The 15,872-nt window shown below is 41.1% G+C and overlaps 1 protein-coding gene across 48 annotated transcripts in view; it reads left to right on the top strand.

The window, feature by feature from the left end:
* Positions 1-15,274, top strand: part of sox6 (SRY-box transcription factor 6) — a 147,889-nt gene extending 132,615 nt beyond the window's left edge. For 21 of the 48 annotated variants that reach the window (XM_079596628.1, XM_079596635.1, XM_079596627.1 and 18 more), the window contains 4 exons: positions 2,400-2,505; positions 8,906-9,079; positions 11,196-11,412; positions 12,396-15,274. In XM_079596628.1, the coding sequence (XP_079452754.1) occupies positions 2,400-2,505; positions 8,906-9,079; positions 11,196-11,412; positions 12,396-12,699 (801 nt within the window). In that variant the 3' untranslated portion in view covers positions 12,700-15,274. Of the gene's footprint in view, positions 1-2,399; positions 2,506-8,845; positions 9,080-11,195; positions 11,413-12,395 lie in introns of all 48 variants that reach the window. The other 27 variants (XM_079596612.1, XM_079596622.1, XM_079596611.1 and 24 more) reach the window with 7 other exon arrangements.
* The last annotated feature ends 598 nt before the right edge of the window (positions 15,275-15,872 follow it).

Genomic DNA, 15,872 nt, shown 5'->3' with positions numbered 1-15,872 from the left:
AAGCAAGGCAGAGTCAAGACAGGCAGCTCTTAATGACAGGCCATAAGCAGGTAGTGGTTAATTGTACATCGGAATCACTCAGATGGCCATAAATAATGATTGTTCCATCAAGCGTGGTGGTGGGAAATTGCGGTACTCTCTCTCTACAGCTCTTCTCTCTTTTCCTTTGATGCTTGTGCCGTGTTTTTGAGTAATAGTAATAGTTTTTAGAAGGGGGAAAAACAGTAGTAGATATTTAATTTTGGGTATAAATGTATGTTATCAAGTAGACAAAATATATTTTTTTGATGAATTTGCAGCTTATAGCAGCATTTATTATTTTCATTTTATTATTGAAATATTATTACAATTTCAAATAGTTCTTTTCTATTTTAATATATTTTAAAATGTAATTTATTCCAGTGATTGCGAAGCTGAATTTTCAGCATCATTACTCCAGTCTTCAGTGTCACATGATCCTTCAGAAATCATTCTAATATGGCAATTTTCTGCTCAAGAAATATATATATATAAAAAACAGCATTTATTTAAAATCGAAATGTTTTGTAACATTATTACTCTATTTACCGTCCCTTTTAATCAGTTTGTGTCCTTTCTGAATAAAACTATTAATTTTTTTTTTTTTAAACGCAACTTATGATCAGCAGTGTGTGTATTTATATGAAAATAACAAAAAAAATCTATAAGGCATGTTTGCGCTGAAAAAAATGACAACGCTAGTTAAGTGCATTTTGAACATGGTTCAAGGAGGGCTAGTTAATTGCAGGTGGGCTAGTTAGTGAACGTGACAGGCTTTTATGCTGAAACAAACGTGCCTGTGAGCCTGTTTAGTGAATTTGCCCCTCAGTGATGATAAAGTCTATTTAAAGTGACAACAGCAATAAGCACGGAATACTCCCAAGTAATCCACTATTGTCATGAGCTATTGACAAGTTGAGCCGGTGTGATAATCTTTTGCCGTGTGAAGAGCTTCCACTGTCCACGGGCTCCCCAGTGGCGAAAAGAACAGAAAACAAACAAACGAGCAAAACGGCCAAAGCAGCGCGGCTGAAAGATTAATGTGTATGTTGGTATCTGTGTCTGCGTCTGTGGCAGGGGAGCTGTTAGCATTGTGTTGGGAGGCCGCCCGAGTGTCTGTTCAAACTGTGTATGATAGGCATTCTCTAAAGAAAAGACAATTCAAGCACACCTTTTGCCTGAGATTGAATGCACACCCTGGGAGAAGAACAAACGCTCTGGGGCCGACTCACCATAACGCGCTTTGCTTTTACCATCTTCCTGCTCCATTCGGAGGGGGGGGGGGAGAGATTACTTGTATCATGCCGAGTCAAAGTGTCCATCTCCTCTTCGAGTCTTTAGAGAGAGCGAGACGGGCCTCCACTAATGCCCTGCCGCACTCACGGCAGAACTAGGTCATTTAACAATGGGCCCGAGCAGCGGTCGGCCCTCTTCCTCTGCATAATACATTAAGTCTAATGTGCTGCAACCATTCAGGAGGACCCCCCAAAAGCTGTTATTTTATTCTGTAAATGCACACGGACATGACATTCAATATTGTCGCACCGGCGAAGAATGACAGGGGTTTATTGTGCATCAAGTGCGACATGATGCCAAGTTTAATCTGAACAGAGAGCAACATGACAAAAGGGAAAACACGGCGTGTTCCTCGGAGCATGAGCCTTGAATAAATGATAGACGGGGAGCTCAGGGCGGCAGAGACAGGGGCATGTACTGCAAAGATTAGAGCGGAAAAGAAAAAAATAAGCTGAACATTTCACTGGAGGTCCCAGGCTGCATTGTGTGCTCAGGATCTTTCAGTGTGTTGTTTCTAAATCCTTTTTAGCAGAGTGTTCCAGACTCTTATCGGTACAAGTCCCTGCAGATGAAGACAGTAAGAATCTACAGCTGTGATAAAGATGACTTGACATGAGCCCATCAAAATGCATGCGGAGAGAATGTGTGTCCGGCAGGGTTGCGTGCCTTTCGAGATTGAATTGGTGCCTTTAAATTCTGTGTTTTATTAGTTAGTTTTCATACAGATTTTAGTTTGTGTGTATTATACATTTAGTGGATATACAGTATATATAGTAATTGTTGTTGTTATTTTATTGAAATAATCATTTTAATACTTACTATTATTGTTGTTGTTGTTATTAATGTACTCATTTTATACATTTATTACATAAATAATTTAACTTTATAGACCATTGTAATCTCAAGTAAAAGCCTCGATTATGAATCTGTATCTGTACAGATTCAATGAATCTGTAAGATCTGAATAAAAAACATTTTCTATTTTAAACATTTTCTCTCATAGTATGCAATTTGCTACATAAAGAGAAACCAATCCTGTAGACAGGAAAGTGTATCTGAACACACATTTTCATTCATTTTTGCAGGAGAGGTCTCATTATGACAGCCTTGGCCATCACCTGGGCAAACTAGGCGAGGATGGAAAGATCGGTCACAGAGTCATCGACCTCACCAGGCCAGAGGATTTCGACGGTAAGTAGTGTTTCAAAACATAATGTGACTTCTCACAAATTATTCTCGTTTTTGCTTTGCACCCTTGCAAAGCATTTCCATATATCTAATGCTTCTTGCTTGTCGACTACAGTGAGGAATGAGGTCAGGTACAGTTCAGTCACATGATCAAATTCCACAATTGCTCGGCCAGTTTTTAGAGGAAGTTGATGGGGGTAAGATGGGGGTAATGCAGTGTGCACGGCTGTATTTAAAGTTTTTAACAGCTCGTTCTTGATGACAAAGCATTGGGACAATGCTGGCCCTCCTCCAGAACCAGACTCTGTTGCCAGAGCTCATGTTTGATTTGCTCGGTGTGGAGGTGTAAATGCTGATGATAGAACTTAGACGACAAGATGTCAGATCCTTTTGCCACCCTGTTCATAAACAGTGTGCATATATGCACTAGTGTTTTCCCCATGTATATTTGTATATTGCAATATTTATAACAGTTTTCATGGAAATTTAGAGCCAAGATATGTAATAATAAAGAATTCAGGTTCCATGTAATGATGGATATTATAAGAGGACAATCACAATAGATTTGGTTGTTGTTGTTGTTGTTGTTGTTGTAAGATGCGCAGCCTCTCATATCTCTGTTTATGAGCTTTCCAAAGCATAAATTATTTATTTTGGTTGGGTGAAAATCAAATCTGTAAATAGTGGTTTAGAGATGCAGTTTTTCTGGTCTGGCAGAATCTGCTCTGACCACCAGACCAGAGCAGATTCCCGCCAAGAAGCCTGTCCCACCCCTCTCAGATCAGTGAGAAAGCTGGGTCCTCCGACACGGTGGGAACCCGTCTCCTGTGGGCTCTGAAGCCTCCCAAGACATGCAGAGTCAAAGTCCTAAGTGGAGGTGAAGGAACAGAGAACGTCCCATCAGTTAACTCCCAGTACAGACAGGATTAGAAGGCCACCGAGGTTTCTCATTCCAGCGGACAGGCGCCACTACGAGTGCTCAGAGCCATCCCCATCTCCATCATCCCGCAAACACATCGAGATGAAGGATGTGAACGGCATTTTATGATGATACGCCCTACATTAAATAGTCTCTTTTACAAGTAGAATGTGTTTACCAGTTGGGAAACATGAAGTGTTTACTTGTGTGTTTTTGTGTTTAGAGCCTTTTTTGATAGACCAAGTCAAACAAATTACATTCCTCTCCCTGAACATTTGAGGAATCTAAGCGCCGTGTATGTGATGCCTACGCTTAAAAAAGGCTACGCTTCATCCTTTTTGTTTTGTTTATTTGCAACTAGTCTTTGTTTTATTATGCCACTCTGTTTAGAATCTTTGGGGCTTTGTCAATAAAGCTAGCTATTTTTTAATGCACTTTAATGCACTGATTTATCAGCTGAGTAGGAAACTACCATTTGAGAATTAAATTTCTTGACACTTTAACAGGGCGAACAGACTCATACAGTTAACTGCCATCGCGAGCAGAGGAAAATTACTGAGTGGGTCCATAACGGCGGCGTGTTTCCCTGTACGGAGGTCCTGCCTGCTGAAAAGACACGTTATATTGGAAAAGGCTTGGGGTGTAAAACAGCTCTCTGTCACTGCTGCAACTCGCAGAAAGCTTTAGGTTGCTTGAACTAATATTTGTGAAGCATGCAGCAACCAAATTAACAGCTGCCAAAGCTCTAACGAGAGAGAGGCCATTGGAAAATAACGGCGGGGTATGGAAATAGATAGAATTTCCTTCATTTCGCAAAAAGCCACGAGCCACATGCATCAGCTCACCGCAAAGTCATTAGGTCTTTTTAAGCTCAGATGAAAAACATTAACTAATACCACAAAAGGCTTTAGTATGGCCCCTTTGTTCATTCACATATGGCTGCGTATGAGTTTTGTTTGCCGAGCGGGTCGGGTCGTGCGTGTGTTTAAACTGTCTCTGTCAGACGGGGGTCTTAGCAGAACAAAGGGTGTGTTGAGTGATTCCAGGGGCAGGAAGTCGAGGTAATATCAGCACACTTCTGAGACAATGCCGGCCAAAATAGCTGCTTGACTTGACTAATCTCTGAGCTATGTTAATGCTGTATTATTTATGCATATAGTTAAATTGTGGCAAGGTTAACGCTGGATTATTATAGGTTAGCAATCACAGCAGTCAAAGCAAAGGAACCAAAAGCTCAATCATACATTTTTGTCTGTTAGGCGATCGTTTTGTAAACGAGTATGATAAGTGGCATATAATGTTATAAAAAGAACACAGAATATGGGAGGATCTACAATACTGTTTAAAAGTTTGGGGTCGGTAAAAATGTTTTTGAAAGAAGTTTCTGCATTTATTTGATCAGAAGTACTGGGGGAAAAAATATGAATGAAATATAAAAAATAAAAATAAAAACTGTTTATTATATATTTGTATATTTTTTAATTTAATTTATTCCGCTGATGGCAAAACAGAAGTTACTCCAGTCCTTACTCCAGTCTGATTTGGTGCTCAAGAAGCATTTCTTATTATTATCAGTTGAAAACAGTTGCTTAATATTTTTGTGGAATATTTGTCTTTGAATAGACAGCTCAAAAGAACAGCATAGTGTAATGAACTGTAAGGTATATGGAAGTCAATTTCTGCCTCAAAGTAAAAAATAAAACGGTTAAAAATATATAATTTTTAATAGGAAAAAAAAGCACATTGTCAGAAATATAAAGTTACAATTCTTCTTATTACATCCTATTATTATTACTCTGAGGAAGTAATGGGGTGCCATAGACCTATCTAAATATATAGGTAGTGCACTTTTGTGTGTGGCTGTCTATACAACAAAGAGACCAGACATTCTTGTGTCTGTCTGTGTTTTCCCAGCATTCCCACTGCCAGTCCTTTATCCAGTTTTACTGTCTCTGTAGTCTGCACCTCAGCCCAAGTCTCCTTTAAACGTCGGCCTCTACAATAGCGCATTGCAAACAGGAATTTAGCATGGCCCTCTTCAAGACCTTACAACATCCAGGGCGAGATGCATGAGAAACAATAGCACATGCTAACATGCACTAACACGTTGCGCTTTTGTCCATATAAACTTGTTCACACACAGAGAGAGAGCAGAATTCCAAATATCCAGCTGGGTGCAACCCAACAACTGGCATGTTTAAGTAGTGGGCTTATATCACACGTAAGTTGTAATGGTTTAATTAGCACAATATGAGTGCTGACATGAATGGGAGAGCTGAGCATTGTGTCATATCTGCCTGTGCGCTGTAAGAGAGACTCCCATTGTCAGCGCTAAATACCTTCATGGAAAGGCGTCTCTTTCTTTATTGGATCGTCCGCAGAGGGCCTGGCAGGTTTGCGTGATTGTTGGTTGTTTCTCCAAGCGGATTCTTGTGTGACAGTCTGTGTGTGCCCTCGGAACAAAAGGCTAGCTGCAGCGAGAGCCTGAGAGGCTCAGCCTTTTGGCTCCGTTCCGCGTACCATCGAGTCTGGGCCTGCTGCAGGCAGGTGTGCCGGGCCGCGGGGCCCCTTTCACTCGCACACTTCCTCGCAAGCGCTCTCTCTCTTTCTCTGTAATTCATACAGTCCCCCTCTGCTCTCCCTCCTGTTCACCGAGAGAGACAAATTAAATGGAGATTCTTGTATCGCTCTGTCATGTTGGGCACCGGGTCTCATAAATCACAATAAAGTCGATTAGAAGCCTCCTGCCGTCTCGCCCCCCCCACCCTCACGCACCTCAGGGGGTCTCCCGTGGCATCCCGAAACATCTGCATTTATTTACACAATAACACACCTAACTAGGTGCTTCCTAAAAGAGCCGCACAGGGGGAAAAAACGTCAATTAATGCTAATTTGTAAATGTCAGAGGCATGTAAGCTTTCTTATTAAACAACAACAAGCTAGAAAAAAAAGCAGAGGGTTGTAAATTGCATGTTGTGGATGTGGGGTGACGTCGCGCGAGCCGACCTCGCTGCCAACTCTTTGGCTGCTTTTGATTAAGGCACATCATGATTGCTGTAGGGTGGGGGGGCACGGACCACCCGTGTCTGCGAGCGGGGCTCCATGCCAGGGGCCGCCGCTCGTCTCGTCCCGCAGAGCACCGGCACTCTCTAAGTCGGCTCTCATTCCTGCGGTCCACTCAAATGACTGAGAGCGCTGAGTCTGTGTCTGCTGACGCACTACAGCAACAACAGGGCATGAGATGATTATTACAACCAGCCCCGGTCCCTCTCGCCCTCTCTCAGCGAAACGGAAAAATGGATCCGATCTGCAATTTAAAAGTCCAGTTGCTGGTTTCTTGCATGTAAGCTGCTCACCTCTGCCTATATCTGAATGCATGCCAGTATATAAATTGCTGAATCAGTGTCAGTGGTAAAGTAATGGCACGGGGCGAATCGTAAATTAGAGCCGGCCATCCCCCCGAACAGACAGCGGCGGTCGTGTCTGGGTAAGGTAGCCGAATGCGCGAGCAAGCGTTGGCAAGGTAATGAATGCCTTCATCTGGCCCCGGCAGTCAGCAGATTGCCCAGCGTTGATGGATACTGTCAGCCCTACGCCACACTACATTTCATTGCACAATAAACATGGCTGTCAAAGCCAAACAAAGTGAAATCAATTTATCCTGCACGGTGAGCGCGTGCTAAATGAAATTAATGTACTGTGCGGGGGACGTCGTCGCCGTATAATCCCAACGAAAGGGGCCGAGAGAAGCTGGGACGAGGCGGCTGGCTTGTAGTGCGTTTGGTGGTACAAAGTTGTGGAGAGGGAAGATCAGAGAGAGCCTGACTGATGCACCATGACTGTGTGGAGCCGGGCAGCCAGATAAACAGCAGCCCTTTCTGGATTATTATGATTGTTAAACATGACATGTGTAAATGGATCTTTTGGGCCCTGGGCAAAGCCTTTCTGCCCAGCAGGGCCTGGAGGATAGAGCCTCCTGCTGGCTGCCTGAAACTTAGACTTTGTCTCTCTCTCTCTCTCTCAGGGCCCCAGTGAGTCATGAGTGTGTGTGTGTGTGTGAACAGAGAAGGTACCTCTCCAACATTGCCTATTTTCCCGCTCCTCCTTTTCTGTGCAGCGCGCTGCCCTCGGCAATAATCTCTTGTATCCTGGTGCTTTAGTAGTGGTGCAGTGCCAAGATCCATTACTTAGCCCGAGTTTTTATTTTGTTTATCAACACCAGTGATAATAGAAATCAAAAGCAGGTATCGTGTGCCAAGACTTGAAGTTTCAGGGTCCTAATGAATACACATCACATGTGGATGATGAAATATTCATGGCTGATTCCAAGCCTTCTTATCCAGTTTTTGGATCATTAAAGATGTATCGTAGCATATGGGAAGGCTTTTTTTTTGTTTGTTTTATTTTTCAAGCCTTATTTATCAACATGTTTTTGTTTGTTGAAATATTCATACAGCTTTTATTTAATTCTTTCACATCTTACATATAAAAGGAAGCAAATGCGCATGCAAACAGAATCATTTTCACTCTGCTGTAAAGTTAAATACAGAAACTGGGGGACACACATGCTGATTGTGAATGGCCTGATTGAGAAGTTACCCTCCTTCAAGCCTGTTTGCTCTGTACTGCACTCACACCAGGCCTCATTCACCACCTCTACACACGCATGTGTGAAATAATGCCTGTGATCAGTTTTACACAGACACCTAATTTTGTATTTTTATATATCTGTCATATAATTATTTATTTTAATTCGTTATCAATTATTATTATTGTTAGTGGCCCTACAAAGTCTTATTTATTTAAAAATATAGCCTAAACTATTTTATACAAGTAACATAAATATACATATATAATTTTGTTTATTTACCATCCCATGTTTAACCGCTGTGTTTAAGTCTGCCTTTTGTCATGCTCTGTCTGTATGTGTTAGCACATTGAAAGCAATCACATGGAGATATATGTTTTGTCAGGAGATTGGCACTGGCCCTCTCCCCTAATTTTACCTCCTTTACACAAACACACTTGTGCCACATTTGTTATTCAGAGCATTACCATTATTACTCACAGCAGGAGAAACATTACGACAGCCATCCAGAAAGGTACGGCTGTTCAGAAGTATGAACGCTGCAACCCAGACAAAATATTTAAAAGGCATTATAGTGAGGGTCCTCCTCGTCTGGTTTGAGCTAGTTCTCACTCATCAGGAGTTCCTCGACCAACAATGCCGTCTTGTTCTATGCTCCAAAACATGGGCTTGTCCCATCCATTTCTGGGATGGGCAGCCTGGAGTATGAGGTACGACTGCAGGCCTCCCTTCTCTGGTTCAGCTCCAGTCACACTGATGTGCTGATGGATGGCCTGCACTACTAGGTTGATTAACGGTTTGCACCCGCTCTCTCCTTCTTGCTCTGGTGTTCCTAGGGTGTAGGGAACTGAATGGCTCTGCAGATAAACCACATCAGTATTATTGTTGGCCAACAGGAGGCGCCAGCACTACCGAGGCACGGGTCTACAGGGAACCCCGGGGAAGGAACAGCAACGAACCTCACATCAAACGGCCCATGAACGCCTTCATGGTCTGGGCCAAAGATGAGCGCCGCAAAATCCTTCAGGCCTTCCCAGACATGCACAACTCCAACATCAGCAAAATCTTGGGTAAGTCAAAGCCCCCCAAATCAATCACGACAAGCAGTCATGGCCTTCTGCGTTAGCCTTTCCGTTTTCGTTTTGGGATGATGCCATGCTCCATACGAATAAACTGAACTGATGTCTTGGGAACTATTCTAGAGTGCTTCAGAAACTGCTGAAAATGTCTTTGCTTGGTTTGGATCGCACTAATACAGTAGTCTTTTTTAACACAGCCGTTTTAAGAGTTATTCTACTTACTGAAATGGCTTTACTTTTCTTCGGAATAACTACTCAAGGAATGATTGTCATCAACTATATGTTTTCATTCAAGCTCTGAAATAATTATTAGCAAAAATCAAAATATCGCAAAACAATTGCAAGTAAGCAGAATTTCCATCCCATGTTTTCAAGAAAACAAAATTATCACTTCCAGGAAATTGGAAAATATAGAAATATAAATTTTGTTGAGACATGAAACAGTGACATGGCATTTTCTAAAGTAGAAATTGATTAAGTGTATTGCTATTGAAGTTTAAGCGCAGGTCTTCTAATATTTTTTTTTTATAAATGTAGTAAGCATAGTTTGCATTTTTGGTTACACTTTATTTTAAGGTGAATAAGTTCATTACATTTATATAGCGCTTTTCTGGACACTCAAAGCGCTTTACATAGAAGGGGGGGAATCTCCTCAACCACCACCAATGTGCAGCATCCACCAGGATGATGCGACGGCAGCCATATTGCGCCAGAACGCCCACCACACACCAGCTTACTGGTGGAGAGGAGACAGTGATGAAGCCAATTAGTATATATATATAGTACTGCGCAATATTAATTAACTACATACTATAGAGTTACAGTCAGGGTTTGGTTTAGGGTTAGTTACTTGTAATTATGCATCATTTATTGTTACTACTAAGTACATCTTGAAGTAAAGTGTGGCCACATTTTAAAATATTTTATTATTGGTGTTTCCATATTTTTTTTAACGACATGCCAAAATTCACATAAAAAAAGATTGATAGAAACCTGGCTATTGAGCTGATCTTCTAAGGATATTGTATGAAAATGTTGTATTGAATACAATTTAGTATATACCGGTATATTTTTTTTAATGACACTGATGATAGTATCAGCATGAATTAGGACAGCAGAAACACTGAACTTCTGTTGAGGTAAAGGGAGGGTCTGTTTTTACCAAATTGAAACAGCCCACTATTTTGGACCCAAACCAAGACTTACAAGACTAAAATGTAGCTGAATTGCACCATTAAGAGAGAGGGTGAGTGTTATGTTGATTGACTAGATATTTCAGCATGCAGTACACCGGATCTTGAATTGCACAACATATGCAAATGAATATTGCCATGCCAGTTTTTCCCCTCTTAGCAATCAATAAACAAGCATCTCAGCATTACATAGCTACTAAGCAAAATGTATGCTGTGAATAAGATGTTCAGGCTATTACCACACCTGCCTAATCTTTTGCAAGTAATTCCACACAATTCAATGCATCTCAAACAGACGAGCACAGTTAAACTTGATGGTGTGCTGCCTGCGGGAGCAGCTCAATTAGATGGATTTAGTGGCTGTCACATGGGCAGTGTTTGTCATGAAAAATGACAGGGCTAAATGGGTCTTGTCCCCCAGTCCAGAGAGTCAATAGATCACAGCAACTAAAAGTCCCGTCAGCCCGGACATTCTGAAGGCTGGAGATATTTACTGGCCTGTTGTTTCCACTAATGCAGCAACAGTAACAGTCGTGCAGTTACCCTCCATTCACAAAAGCAGTGCTTGCCTCAGAATAATGCAGTTCATTTGTTGTACATTGTGTTTTATGCTCTTTTTGTCTCAAAATGTCAAAATACATTTAAATAGCATTCATTTCAGGTAATTAATTCATTTTATTAAAATGTATTCAAAATATAGATTATAATCAAATAAAAAGAAATTATAAAACAAATTCATTCTTTTACTCATTTTATTAAAATCATCATATTATTCATTTTATTAAAATGTATCGAATGTATGTGTATATATATATATATATATAAAAGGTAGTAAAAAATATAATCTAGTCATTCTTTCTCCAAGAAAAAAATAATTCCTGCATCATTCCTAACTTTTCATCTGTGTTCAACAGGATCTCGCTGGAAGTCCATGACGAACCAGGAGAAACAACCGTATTATGAAGAGCAGGCACGGCTCAGCAAGATCCACCTGGAGAAGTATCCCAACTACAAGTACAAGCCCAGGCCCAAGCGCACCTGCATCATCGACGGCAAGAAGCTGCGCATCGGCGAGTACAAGCAGATGATGAGGTCGAGGAGGCAGGAGATGAGGCAGTTCTTCACTGTGGGGTAGGCGCACGGCAGGAACAATCCAAGATGCCCTTAAAACCCTATAGACTGTTAATAAAGCCAGCTTAGAGCTCACACAATAGGCAGGTAATGATTCCATGCCGTGTGCCAACTCCTGGTGTAAAGCCAGTGACCCTCTAATCAGGTTGATTGGAATAATTCAGCCACTTAGCTCATTTGTCACGTTATATGGCCCTCGCACTTAATTTTAATATATACGCTTCAAAGCAAAGTGAGCGCCGCCTTTTGTTGCGCACACGCTCCCTTTGTGATTATATGCTGTGGTAAATTTATTTTTCCGTGGAGGAGGGAAAATGCACTGTATGGCCCTGGGTTGAATCCCATTGACAAAATAGTATTTTCTTTCAGCTGCTTGAAAGTGGTGGTTTATCGCATTTAGACGGTAACAGAGGGCAGCAGGACTCACGTAGCCATTATTTTAGGATATTAGAGTCGAGTATGAATGTAGAGAGGGCTGCAGGGCAGATGTTTGGAGCACAACTCTATAATTTACTGCGTGTGGTGAGTGAAGAAAATGCCTGCTCCAGGTGTTTCCACTTCAACAGCAAGAAATACGAGAGCTGGAGTATCAATCAGCCTGTTAAAGATCAGGAGACTGTCTCTACCAACCAATTGGCTTTGTCGCCCTGAAAGAAATGAGTGTCATTTTCACAATCGTTCCCAAATCGTTGTCGCTGATTGGGAATAATTTTTTACAGGGCTACTGGTTGGTCACGTTCAATTCAAGCCTGGGTTTTAAACTCCCCAAGCTTTACGTTTTCGACCAGCGTTTGGTTCCGTACATTCTTTCCATTCTCCTATTCCCCGAGACCGTAATTGTTTTCCTTGAGAAGCGTTAAACTTGTCATCCGTCTCTTAAAAGCTCTTAAGCTTCTCTGAGCTTTGTAAAAAGTAAAAGCGCACACTTGCTCTTCATAAGCATAAAAGTCTTTCTCCTGTGTGTTTCTTCACCTCTGTATCAGGCAGCAGCCACAAACGCAGATCCCCATCACCACCAGCGCAGGTGTCGTCTACCCCGGTGCCATAACCATGGCGACCACTACGCCCTCCCCTCACATGACGTCAGACTGTTCCAGTGCCTCGGCCAGCCCTGAGCCCACCATCCCCGTCATCCAGAGCACCTTCAACATGAAGATGGAACCAGGCACCATGGTGCCTAGCGACCCCGTGAACGGAGAGGACGAGATGGACATGTACGAGGACTTTGAGGACGAGCCCAAATCGGACTACAGCAGTGACACACAGGAGCCGGTCAGTGCCAACTGAGGCCAAGACACCCTGTGAAGAATATCCTTTTATTAGAGGGAAGACTGAAGAAGATGAAAAAGAGAACATAACGAACAAAAAAAAAAAAGAAATCGAAAAACTTGTTTCTAATGATATACATTTTGGGAGCCAGCATGCAGATGTGGCTCCTTCAGATTTAACAGCTATTGGTCTTAAATGTTTCTCCGAGTGTGAAACAATTTGATTGTTTTATTTTGGCTTTTTTAATTTTATTATTATTGTTATTTTATTGATTTTTTTTCTTGTGTTTTGATCATGGACAATTTAGGGTATTTCCTACGACATTTTTAAATAATAGGACTTGACAATTGAAACATTTCATATGAATGCATAACTCACAGTCTTACTCAAATTCATATGGATTTACACATGTATTTGTTGAAACCTTTTTTTTTTTTTAAGCGTACATTACTGTTTTAAATGGGGTTCTATATCTCACTCAGGTATGCTGTACCAGCCAACAGCTTGTGAATGTTTTTAATCAGAACTATTTCAAATGAAAAAGACAAAAAACACTTCATTTGACATTTCATAATACGATAAAACTGAAGAAGTCCTTACATTTGATGAACCATAGAGGGAAAGCCTAAAACTCCCCCATTATTATTGTTGTTATAATTATTATTATTACATAAAAAAAAAAAAGTCCAGATGTGCCAAACATATCATAAGCTTCCTGCTCTTAAATCTTAAATTTGAAAGTCTTAAGGGAGAGACTGCATGAGTCTTAGACAATCCTTGCAATCTTATCTACAAAGCCCACTTTCTTTTTCTCCTCTCCAGTGACTTCCACCTTCAAATGCTCAGGAACTAAGAGTGTTATAGTTCTCCAGGAGGTTCAATGCAGTGATCATCTGACCACCGGCCTCGTCTAGTTCAGTCTTACCCGCTCGGTTCTTAATCACAGTGATTGTAATCAGGCCAGAATGCCAAGGGGCCAAATGGCATCCAATCTGCAGAATTGGACAGGCAGCGAAAGGCAGCTTTGGTGTATTACAATCACAAATTGCTGTTGTACAATATGTACACGCACATTCTGCTAAAGTCTTTAGCCCCGGTCTCCAGGGCAGCAAGTTTAAAGTCTTTTTTTTTTTCTTTTTTTTTTTTTACACTTAAGTCTTGTGGACATTGTAATCTTAACTGACATAAAATAGTCTTAAATCCCTTTGGGCTTCTGCAATTTGTTCATCATTAAGTCTTAAGAGAACGTCCAGTTTATTAGGATGTTTTGGCCAGTTATGCAGAGGGTTAAGGAGAAAATTAACTAAACTAATAATGGCACTTATTTCCCAAATTTTCTATATACTGTCTAAGGATACTTGGATTTAACATGGTTTAATTGTATTAACATTTAAAAAATATATTCTGAAACGAACAGAAGATCTTGGATCTTTTTGAGCACTTGAAAAAGAAAAAAAGACGACAATTCATAATGAAAAAGCACATTTTTGCTCCTTTGTATTCAGTCCTGCAGCTCTACTAAATTATCCGCTCGTTGCGGCAGTAGAACGGATCTCAGGTTGTTTCCGTGTGGAAGGACAGCCAAGAAGCAGCCAGCGGTCAGGGCCTCTTGTTTTAGACTTTGGCCCTACTGAAAGCTCCTACAGGGTGCGAGTGCCATTCACCTCCACTCACCTGACCTCTGCCCAGCACACACCCTCCCTCAAGGGGCTGCCATCTGGCTCCCGGCATCGGCCCGTGCCCAGGAGAAAGGTGGCGAACAATGGAGACGAGGCCCATGTGGTTTATTGTGCCCTCTCTCCATCAAAGCTCTAGCGAAAGGCCGCGGCCAGAAGCAGCCACGAGGTGCTAGCGAGCAGATGGAACAAGTAGATCAAGCTGTGGGGGATTATTAAAATGACTGACGAGTCGGTATCATCTGAAATACGGCATTATTAATGCATGAGTCCCGCTATTTTGGCTTTGCCCTTGAACCTGTCTGTTTCATTGGTAACCCAGAGATTAGAATAGACAGGAAATGTCACAGCAAGGCTGCTGGTCACTGCATTACCTCCAAAGGTCTAAAAGGTACTGATGACAATTTAGCGCTTACTTCTCCACGCAGTTGAAGCATTCACTTTTTCTTTTCAGCGCCCCTCTTTGAAAAGCATTTACTCAATTCGTAGAAGTTTCGAGCACTTCTTAAGAAGCTTGTATTTGTACCTTTTATTTTGTTGGTTTTGTTTAAGTTTGTTGTGATTTTTACATAAGGTACAATACTTGGCTGGATGTCCCTTGACATTTTTTTTCTTCCCTGCTTACAAGCCAACGTTTATTGTTTAAAGCTGTTATATCTGTTTGCTGGTGGATTGGTTGATTTGTACGTGATTTGTACATATTTCCTTGACCATGCCAAGCCAGTTCTGTAGGCTGGTAGCAGACAAAAGGACTGTTGTTGGGACTGAAACTTGATTGCGCTTGTATAGATAAAAAAAAAAAGAAAAGAAAAGAAAAAAGACTATTTCAATCTCACACGGAGACAATGATTCAAAGGTGTTACAAGCACTGGATATAAATGGTATTTTTATCAATTCTGACAAATGTGAAGCCGTTGTGCGAGGAAAAAAAAGAAAAAACCTACATGAACAAGTCACCTGTTTGGACTCATGTGAGCGCGCCTCACAGTTGCCAGATTTGAGTCATTTCTCTCTTGACATATTTTGTTTATTTATGCAAAGACACGTGATGAATGAACACTTTGTTTAAGCTCCAGTGCTGCCTAGGGGAGAAAGAGCAGTATACTCGACGGAGAAGCTTGCGTAGTGACTGAGACACACCGGACTTCAGTAGCACATTTTAATGGTCATGTATGTTTGTGTTGTATATTGTATTTGAAGCTCTCTAGTGCATAGACATTTTATTGTATTTATTAGCCATTTTTTGGCTCTAAAAGTGTCAGTAGAACAGAATTAAAGGACAATCAGAGGACAAGAATAAAAACAGTGAAATTTCAAAATGGATTGGAGCTCAAAACAAAGTTTTTCTTTTAAAATCTCCATCTCATTTTTTTTCCCGTTTCATTGTAAATATAACATAGGAAAATAGAATTCTATTTTTGTTCATGGATACTTACTGAAGTATAAATTATGTATTTTACTTTTTCTCTTCTCTGTTTGTTTGTTTGTGTGTGCGTGTGTATGTGTGTGTGTGTG

The sequence above is a fragment of the Phoxinus phoxinus genome, assembly GCF_949152265.1.
Source record: "Phoxinus phoxinus genome assembly, chromosome: 2".
Lineage (NCBI taxonomy): Eukaryota > Metazoa > Chordata > Actinopteri > Cypriniformes > Leuciscidae > Phoxinus > Phoxinus phoxinus.
The sequence above is the reverse complement of the archived record's forward strand: the minus strand, read 5'-3'. Positions and strand labels throughout refer to the sequence as shown.